General features: G+C 32.3%; 1 protein-coding gene across 1 annotated transcript in view; it reads right to left on the bottom strand.

The window, feature by feature from the left end:
• Window positions 1-1,529: 1,529 nt before the first annotated feature.
• Window positions 1,530-11,012, bottom strand: part of LOC115448050 — a 21,931-nt gene continuing 12,448 nt past the window's right edge. The window contains exons 3-7 of the mRNA XM_030175346.2: window positions 4,854-4,924; window positions 4,169-4,244; window positions 3,140-3,286; window positions 2,523-2,682; window positions 1,530-1,943 (exon numbers count right to left, since the gene is read on the bottom strand). Coding sequence (XP_030031206.1) covers window positions 1,802-1,943; window positions 2,523-2,682; window positions 3,140-3,286; window positions 4,169-4,244; window positions 4,854-4,924 — 596 coding nt within the window. The 3' untranslated portion in view covers window positions 1,530-1,801. The remainder of the gene's footprint in view (window positions 1,944-2,522; window positions 2,683-3,139; window positions 3,287-4,168; window positions 4,245-4,853; window positions 4,925-11,012) is intronic.

The raw sequence follows: 11,012 nt of genomic DNA, 5'->3' as shown, positions 1-11,012 counted from the left end.
ACTTAAATAATGTTTTTGAATACGGGCGTAGGTGTATAGACTTGTGAGGTGTAAAACATCTTAGTCCAAACCAGACTTTATGCACTTAAAAGGAAAACCTATTATCGACGTTAATTCTATAACACTTAAGTTATTAATCGCTTATTTGAAATGTTTATTACAATCATAAAGGGTTAAATAAGTCACTCTCTTCCAACTTGCGCCGTGCTGTCCCCACTCATGTCCGCCGAGCCAGCTCCAATTTGCATGCAATCAGCCATCGGTAAGCGGATATTGTACCTGTACTATTAGATTATTTAACGCCCATGCCTGTCTTCGACCACGCCCGATGGCTTCATTACCAACTGTGCAGGAATCAGAATTTAAAAGGGTATTTCTTCGTGAAGTGTCTTCAAAAGAATTTTGTAACATTATATTTTAAACCATAATCAATTAATATACCATATATTATATTATACCCTTTGCCCAAGAACTGCGCTAACGCTAGCTTCGTACATGGCCCAGAGGGAAGGCAAGTTGATATGGAGAATGAGAAAAGTATGAATTGTAGGTAAAGTCGAGATCATATGTTCCTCCCCCATTCTCCTCTCCCGCTTTCACAATCGCATAGAGCAGAGCGTAATTGTGCATCCGGGAATGATCGATCAAGCAAAGATTTAGGACTTTGGTTGCTTTACATTTAGCAACTTTTTTAGAATCTTTAGGGGGGGCAACTGCCCCTCCCTGCCATTTCTGGGCGACGCCCTTGCCTTTGCCATTTATGTATTCATCCTACATATTCTGATCTCATCCAATATTAATGTGCCTAACATTTGGAAACCAAAAAATTACGATATTATTAACAAGCCTCATTCCCTCATACCTGTTGTTTAAAAATAGACACCTTCAAATCTGTTCGCACAAGTGGAAACGCGGCGTTGTAATTAAGCAAATTGCCTTCATTACGCGGTATTCGCTGCGCTCGTTATTATGATTTGTACATATTAACTACGTTACAGCTCTATGTGACCAACTAGGTACCAATAACAGGGAATTGGTTTGACCTAGTACGTGGACACAGTAGCGTATTATGCTATGCGATTTATCAAATTATATTTGCATCGTCTAAAATAGAAGTTATGTTTTCTATTTGTAAGAAGTTAAAATTTTAATCAAAAATCTGTAATCATGAATTCGGGGAAAGGACGGATATTTAGTTAAGATATTGCCGTCGTTATCCATTTTTAATAGATGTCGATCACAATAAGAACAATAATATTTTATAATCATTGTTCCCTCTTAATATTCAATTGTAAATAAGGTGTGAAATTAATATATAGAAATGTACTTCAAATTCTCGGGAAATCTACAACACAAGACAGAACAACTTGGCGCTGACATATTAGGAGAGCCGACCAAATAAAGTGGGAATAAGTAGAGGAAGAAATATACTTAATCAAAGGAAATCACCTGTAAATAAAGGTAAAAAAAACAAGAATGATATTTAAATATCAAAATTGTTTATTTACGAATAAATAATACATAATAAAGGCATTCAACAACAAGGTTGTTAATTTATACAACTAGCTTCGTGGCCATGAAGATGGCAGTCTTCGAAACGTCAGGAGTAAAATCTTTGATGTTCTCTTCGTAGACGATTCATCTACATCTTTATAAAAAGAAACAACGAGAACAATAAACCTACTTATTATATTCCTACTTCTGTTGAGTTAGGAACTTATTTAGTAAAATGATTAATGAAGTAAATGCATTCATTGTTAAACGACTGACAACTTAAAGTAAACCTTTAAAACACATATTTTTAATAAATAAAAATAGTTCCATCCGAAGGGTGGTTGTCCACTTTGATTTCTGGCGGCGGGGGATCTCTTTCCAGAAGATATGCTCTTAGTTGAATGAGGCCCACATTGCTTAAATTACAGAATACTGAGCATATTAGTAACCTGAAATAAAACAACCGTAATAAAATTATAAATATAAATGCAAAAGTTTATTAAAATGTTTGGATGGTTGTAAGAAGTAAAGGCACAAACAAGTGAAAGGTTTTGGATAACTTTTGGCACACGGATAGAGTATATCCTGGATTAACATATGAGCTTCTTTCTATCCCAGTAATTGGCTCCCATGAGAAAACTAGATTTTTTTAAATTATTTTTTTACGCTGGCATTATACAGTGTTTCAAGATCTTTTGTTGAGGGAAATGCTTATCTAGCGGGTGAAGTCGCGAACAATAGCTAGTGTATATTAAATTTGCGGTGTAATGCAGTATCATCCACTGTTTAAAAATACGAAATTTTAGTTCCCATTGCTACCTGCATGGCGGTTACCACCACAGACGAATTTCCTAGCATAGCAAGTGTTACAAATTATAATATTATCAGCCTTAACATCAAAAATATCAAACTGACGATGGAGCTACTGATTATGGGTGGTTCAATGACTTATCATCAGTCAAGCACATTGCATTTGTGTAAAAAAGTTTCAATTACCCACGCATCAATAATATTAAAAATAATCTTACCAATACGAATAACCAAGTGCTGGTCCCGGCACGAATAAGCCCAGAGCTATGTATGATACCGCTAAATGGTCTTTCAATCCTGAAGTCGCCCAGTATATTCCGAACAACAAGAGCGTTATAATACCCAATACTGCAGTCGCCAAATTAGTCCAGAGACATCCTAGAAAAATAAAAAACTCCTTACTTTGGTATTACTTGACCACGGACTATAAGAGTCTAGTTTTGAATATTAAGACAAATTCTAAATAGAAAGAAGCATCATCTAAAGTAAATTTTTTACCCTTAGATGTAGAAATGTCTTCCGGCAAAGTTTTGAAGACGCTGGATGCAATCCGTACTGAACAGGTCTTCTTCATTACAGGATCACTACCAGAACTTTTTTTTTCATATTATGGGTACGTTGTATGAAAACCACCATAAAAGATAACCGTTGACAAAATGTCCATCTATGCTCTCCGTTCTACTCAATCGAAGATACATAGTATAATACGATCATGCCATTTTTTCAATCGTGGACAGCTGAGTAACGCAGACATTATCAGCTTTTTTTGTTCTCATATAATAAGGGGTGACTACATTATTCTAAACTATAGTAATAGTATAATAAAACGACTTACCTGGCAGACCGAAAACTGGTTCTGTGGGGTTCTTAGTGGCGTTCACGATAGCCAACGCCGCAGCGACCAAGGCGAATGCCAGCTGAAGGAAGACGAACACAAGCAAGCACACGTACAGAGCGAATGATATCACAGGCGGCGTCTCAACTGGAAACAAACGTGTAGTTGTAATGAGGTGGTGTTAGGATACTTTTATCCGTCCGGGTAGTGATCTTACAAGGGGGCGTAGCCAAGATCCATTTCTACAATCGTTAACGCTAACTTAATGTATGAGAATGACATCAATTCTAGAATAGACTCATCGTTAGATGTCATTTTAACCCTTTTTTAGTCTCTATTAGAGATACCGATTGTAAAAAGACATCTTGGCTATGGCCTCAGGTATAAGAACCGACATAGTGGTACATGTAAGTGTGTCGCGTTCCGGGACCAGCCTGTATACATCCAGTTCCAAACAGGCCGACATAATTGTGTTGACTAGTGAGGGATAATTATAAATTCTATCTGAACACTACTTCACTTAGCATCAGATGTAGAGAGGTCACTTTACTGTGCCTGAACAAACAAAAAATTGGAGTAATTCATTTACAAGTGGACCGTGTTGTGCAGAAATGATTCAACGCACAAACTGGTTAAAATCCAGTACTGACTTTTAACTACCACTAAATATATAAGTAGGTACGACTGGATTGTCATCAGTGATTACTATACGAGTCGCTCGTTTCAATACAGTGTTCAGTAAGCTACATTTCTCATTTCATCGACCTTATACTTGTTGTATCAAATACCACTAAAAAGTCTTTACGCAGGCAAAACTGAACGGCAAGTGAACTGCATTTCTCGTGATAATAAACTTTATCATACTGCAGCCTACGACTCATCGTCGTTTATTACATCATACGCCATTCCTTTGTTGCTGTGCTAAAGGACAAATTAACAATTTCGCATAATGTCATATAGCTGAATCTCATTAATACAGGAATGTCATAACAATGGCCGAATTAATTACAAACACAAATTAATACATACGCGGATCGCTTGTGTCCACGTCTGTGACAGAAACACAGGCAGGCGTCGGCCGATAGCCCTGGGCTAGAGCCCGCACCTGAAATCAATTTACAATATTAACAAGCAATTCCTATTAGATGTCGAGACAATATATATATTTGGTAATGAGATTAACCTATAGTACATTATGTTCAAAATGGAAACCATCTGCATCTATATAGTATTTAATGTAAAATTCATACATCAAAGATTGAATTTAGGTAATTTAATTATTCGAAAAACGTAATATTTAACTCATCCCCTAATGTGCCCCTAATGTCTTTAACATCATGGGAAGGAATAGGCGTGGTGAGCGATAGAATATAGACATAATCAATTCTTCCTACCTCTAAATAAAAAGATCTATGCGTATGAAAGTATGAAAATATCCTTCTAAAAATAAATGCACCGTGTTAATTATTGAAAAAATCGACTTTAGCATGTCAAAAGGCAAGAAAATAGCGCAACTAATCTAACTCGACGGTAATTTTTTTTTGCTTACGATCAGGTTAATCTCGATATTACCAAAAAAAATATTGCATAAGTAGGCAAACGAGCAAGCGGTGCCCCTGATGGACGGCGTGGACTGCAATGTTGGAGGGACAGCCAAGCCGCTGCCCACCGGCAACAGTCATTAGAATTCGATGATTTTGATAAAGCATCTTACCTCTGCGTTCCTTGCATTCGCTTCAGTTTTACAGCTAACTGCACACGAGTTTAACTCTGGTATGCATGTCACTGTAAGCAAAAGTTATTGTTTTAATGAAAGAGATACTTATTATGAACTGTAGGTATTGATATCTTTTACTACGGATAATAAGTTTAAAAGCGTAATTAATATATTCCTTGGTGATGAATATCCATGTTCAATGCAGTTTGTTAATGATAACACAATGAAAAACGCGTCATAACCATCTAAAGGAATCAAAGTTTATTTACATAGGTATAGGTAATAGGTATGGTACGCGAAGGAAGTATTAGACGAATTCTATGTATTAGACTGATTTTGAAAACGGCAACCATAGGGTTTTTGGGTGATCTCTGTTGGGAACTGCTTTCTGAACTGGTGGTAGAAAAATAATTACATTTAAAATTAATAATACTCGTGTATGAAAAACAATATTTTATAATCTGTACAATAACCTCATTTATACCACCATTCTAATTTGACAATATTTCACTTAACCGCGGCCGTATATACAAAAAAAACTTAAATACTTAATAATCTCATCACAAAAATGTTCATATAATAATAATTATGATTTAAAACAAAATTTATTCATATAATTCTTGTATTATCGTTTGACATAAACGCTTACATCGAAAGTATTAAAATAATAACATATTTATCTCCACAGCAACTTTAAAATTTAATTAAACCTATCCATAATATTTTGAACAAAAGAGGTGGTGAAAGATAAAGTACCGACGATATTTTCAACGTATTTGTTCGGGGACTTGCCCGCTTCCGTAACTTATCTCAAATAATACTCGCAGTACAATAAAAACCTTATAAACGCGAATTGTATCGATTAAATAATAAGTAGCGATAAATTTTCAGTCTAAATACTAAGTAAGTAGATATATTTTGCATTACGATGTTGGTGAACTGTTATTTATGTAAACAAAATATTTTACATGGGTGTTTAATTTTATTTCGTAAGAATCTCTTCATTCCTAGCCGGGTTAAACAGAAAGTTTTGTTTTTTTAATATTCAAGTCTTAAAAAGGAAATTTTGAACCAAGAAGTACTTAATCTTAAATTTTATGAGAGTCCTTAATTCATTGTTTTGCCTCTATATTACATTATGTATATAATAAATATAAAAGTAGGTATCGGGCATATTTTCATTTGATTATGAATCATTGTTGTATTTCCTCTTGTTATCAGATAATGAAAATAATTAGAAACGAAAATCTACGATCATTCATGAAGAAACACCAATTGCCACTGCTTAAAGTGTACGGTTTACACAAGACAATGGTCAAAAATCTAGCCTAAAAATAATATAAATTTTGTAGATATTATTCGAACCTTTAAAAGTATTGCCTCAAATTTTATAATTCGTTTATATAAAGATTTGAAAGATTTTAGGGTCGAAAAAGGTTACAAACTTATTAAATGCAGGTAAATCCCCATTTCCAGATTATTAATACTATAAATATTGTAAGTATTATTTATATACGTATATTATCTTGCTTACTTAACTTTTAATTCCTGTAGATTATATTTATCTCTGTTTTGATTTTATGTACAATCAGCAAAGTTGGCGGTCGACCACCCTAAGGGTCAAAATAACTTGGCAAATTTGTTTTACTACGTTTGGGAGGCGGGGTTTGGGATCGATTGCATAGATCGATATCAGTCGTAGGCCTACTGGCTACCTGCAATGACGTTACGTAACACTACCGAACCGCTGCTGAGTGTATAATAGAAAACGAAATTAAAATTGATGCGCGCACGTCTATGCTATGACGATAATTCCTATACTTGTAAGATGCATATCGTCGGCGTAAAGAACGTAATAACAAAAGTTTTATAGTTTGGAGACAATCGCGATTTACAGTGTTTTTATTGTTAATTTTTGGCATTATTTTTGATAAATAAGAAACGACATTATGTTAATTATTTTATATCATATTATGTGCCTGATTACCTTCTTTTTAACTTTTAACAAACCAAACTTTATGTTGTATTCAAAAAAAATCATTTTAAAGCAATTTCCGCCATATTTGTCACAACTATATTTTGTTAGTAAATTATGATTAGCTACTTTTTAAGCCGTTTTTTTAGTTTTCGGTCTCTTTAAACCCATAGTCTATAATTAATTTATTAAATAAATTCAATGACTGCATAATATTATGATTGAATTTTGAATCTTAAAAATTTAAACTGTTCAGTTTATTCAATTCGTTCAATAATTCATATTATAAGAATAAATCATAGTTAATAGATTTCATTATTTGAATTGTTATTTTATTTTATTTCAAAAACTTAGACGATAACATTTTATTCCAATCTCTGTATTTACAAATATGTATTAACATTAAAGTTAAAATAATTGACCTAAAATTATTAGCTTCTTGGAGATATTGTTTTTTATTTCCTCTTAATGATCTTTTTTATCTTAAATATGAATAGTTTTGAGTTAATAACGAAATACCTTTTTCATCCTAATTTGAACTATTTAACACCTTTTGAAGTAGTTAATTGGACTATTTATCGATATGCAGCGATTATTATTTATTTAATTTGAAGCGAGTTTAAAGATTTTATGTGTAGGCGGTAATATGCTTTTATTAGAGTAATATTGAAAGGCCAACATTTTTATTGCTGCAGATGTTGTTTGAAAAGAATAAATATATCACATAAAAATTGTTTGTTAAAGAGCGCATTTTTATCAATGTTTGTATTGACACCGGTCTTACGTGGACGCATTTATCGTTAAACTGAGTCGATTGTTATGCTATTGAATTTAGAGGCATTTAAAGATTATAAGTGTAGGCGTTGATTTGAATTCTTATTACAATAATATTTGCAAGGCTAAAATTTTATTGCTGCACATGTACAGTTTGTAAAATTTTAGTTACTTTCTTTAGCCAATTATTTAGTTTTCGCTGAGTTAAAACCCAAAGTCTATAAACAAATAACAGTAATTGATTTTTTACCGATTTAATAGCTGCATATTATGATTGAATTTTGAATTATATAAATTACTTAAACAGTTCAGTTTATTTAATTCGTTAAATCATTCACATAATCATAAATTATTGTTATTCGTTTCATTATTAGAAATTATTATATTTTTTCTCAATTTTTTTATGCTTTTTGAACATTTTATTTACTTTTAAAGGACATGTCCGTTTTGTTGTATGGGCGCTGGTTTTTTGTTTCGAATAAATTCCAACCAACCTCAAACTTATAGAAAAATAAAGTGCCAAAAAATTTAGTACTTTGGAGTCATTACAATAATAATTTTAGACCCTTCATTGATAAGAAAAATAAGAAAGAAAAGTCATGGCTGAGTAATTCATACAAATAATTTCACGATTCGTCAAAAGATATAACTACCTGTTTTTTTTACCTAAGTAAGTGTTGTTGTTGTGTTGGAAAATTTTAAAAAATAAGAAAATTTGAAAAAATGTTATTCGCAGTAAATATTTTCAGAGATAACTAAACAAGATTTTTGATTACTTAACTTTTCGGGATGCCTTCCAAATGTAATAACGTTTATATTTGCAGAGTTCATTTTAAGTGTAATATTTAAAGTAAATATTTTTTTTTTAAATCTCACAATCAAATCTTTCAAATAAAATGATTTATTTCAATACGCTCGTTTTGTGAACCAGTCGATGAGGCTCATGCACATATCGCTACGATATATAATTATCAAAAGTTAAAATCGAATATAGTAGATAATATATTTGCAACACCAACAAATAATGAGATACACATGTAAAATGAAATTTCGTAGAAAAGTCCATATAAATAAAAAACACATTTTTGTTACTTCAGTGATATGATTTAATTGTATTCATTACAAGTTTGATACGCTCAGCAGGCAGGTTGAGTAGAGTGTGCGCTCTGGATCGGTTAGCGATGGAGCTCTCATCCGCATCCTAGTGTATCCATCGAGGGACAGTGGTTCTCTGTAATACAATTAAATTATATATTAATTACTAAAATCTATTATTCTAATAATATTTTAACGTGTGACTACAGTGCCAAAATAATAAAATTTATATATGGGAGCAGAAGGCCAGTGCGGCCGACACAAAATACGTGGGTCAAGTACAGAAATAATCAAATTAAGTAAAAAAATCAGCTCTGTTTTCCATAATTGCACACATTTTATTGAGATAAAAATCCCAAATTTGCATTAAATCGGATTGTAATTCTACTTTAATTCAGTGCTACATATTATGTAGTTGTAAAAGAAACAATAATAACAGAAACCTCTGGGTTAAACTGGGTGGAACTTAAACGTCTATAAGCGGATCAACACGCGACATAGATTAATTACTCTAGTAAGAAATCATAATACCACTACTTAAAATCTTTAAACTCGTCTAAATTCAATAAACAATGGACGCCGCTTTCCGATAAAGGCGTCGACGTGGAACCAGGGTTAACAAAAACATAAAAAATGTCGTCCTCTAACAAAGACCCTTTTATGTGAAATCTTTACACTTTTAAACTGCACATGTGCAGCAATAAAATGTTGGCTATGCAATATTACTGTAATAAAACAAATTATCGCCTATCCATAAATTATTTGTACTCGTCTATATTTTTGGCATTAAATAAAATTATTAATAAAGGAGATAGAATTTCGGGCGTCGTGACTTCTTTAAATTGGAAATTTCCTCCTTATTTCTTAAATATTAATATTTTTTAAGTTATCGAAGAACCTCTTTATCCTCTTAATAACAATTGTATTTTTAAGTGCCAATGAACACTAAAGATTATTTTTCTAGACGTCATGTTATCAAATCGAATGAGCTATCACTCATATTTTTGGATCTTTATAATACATAAATTGACACCTTTTTGAGCTTATTGACTAGACTAAAAGGCTTACCGGCCTGTCTTAATATATTTCCAACATTAAATTAGAGTTTACTATTAAAAGTCGACGGTAAAAGTTACGCTTAATGCTACTGCTGTTTCAATATCGAAAACTCTGAACTTTTAACTGAGATCAAGAAAAGATAGGTAACATCTATAACTATAGTGAGTATACCCGTCGAAGTAGTTTATTTTTGCATTGAGTACTTTTGAGTTTCCAATTATAATTTCTTTTTCAATATTTTGACATTTGATTATACGTAAAAGCAACTTAAATAACATACTACATAGATTACTACAAGTATGATTAATAGCACTATGTTAATTTTTGGCAAGCATACACCAATGACTAATCATATTTGACCCTACGATAGATAGGATAACTTAAGGATTAATATAAAATATAATAAGTAGCATATTGAAGTCTGTTTTACACAATTAAAGGAATAAGTATTCATCAAAACTCAATAATATTATAATTATATTTAAAAGAGCTTAAAAGGTGGTCTATGTTGGCTTTAAATATAATTAATTATGATGACCAATAATTAAAAAAAATAAACCGCGATTTTCTCAAAACTGCAAAATTTTAATTATTAGTTCTCTGCGCTGACGATATTTTTCCCACGCATATTAACGTCCACTAGTTAAAATTAATATTAAAATATTATATAGTATAGTATGACTGATTTACTTACTGTAATATTTAATTCCCGGAATATATAATCCATGGTGCAGTAGTCACATGAAGGGTCGGCGACTAAGTAATTAAGAGTCCAGTAAACGAACATAAGTCTACGTAGTGGCAAGATATCGGTGTCCGTAAACGAAAAAAATTGTGAGCAAAATACTACTGGTACTCAATAGTTGCGTGCGCGTCGTCAATCAGTAAAATACAACTAAAGTAAACAATAATAGTTATCTGCTGTTCCTTTCGCACATCTCCAAAACTGTCGTAATTGGTGAAATATGAGACAGGGGCGTGTCTAAATATCTCGGGACATTATACCGGTCAAGCAAAATGTGTTTGGAAGTGTACTAGCACCAACTTGTCCGATTGTACATGACACGGCCTATATTTCTCAATAAAAAAGTAGTAAATGTCGACACAATGACAACATATTAGATGTAAATCTACAGAGCTCTAAACTACATCTATGGTTAAAAAATAATTTTGGTCAGATGTTTATTAATCGACCGTAAACACAAATTCAAAGAATCATGGCTGTATGTCGATTGGTGGTAAGAATAAATATT

This window comes from Manduca sexta, chromosome 18, assembly GCF_014839805.1.
Source record: "Manduca sexta isolate Smith_Timp_Sample1 chromosome 18, JHU_Msex_v1.0, whole genome shotgun sequence".
In the NCBI taxonomy this organism is placed as follows: domain Eukaryota; kingdom Metazoa; phylum Arthropoda; class Insecta; order Lepidoptera; family Sphingidae; genus Manduca; species Manduca sexta.
This window is presented reverse-complemented; position numbering and strand designations above follow the sequence as displayed.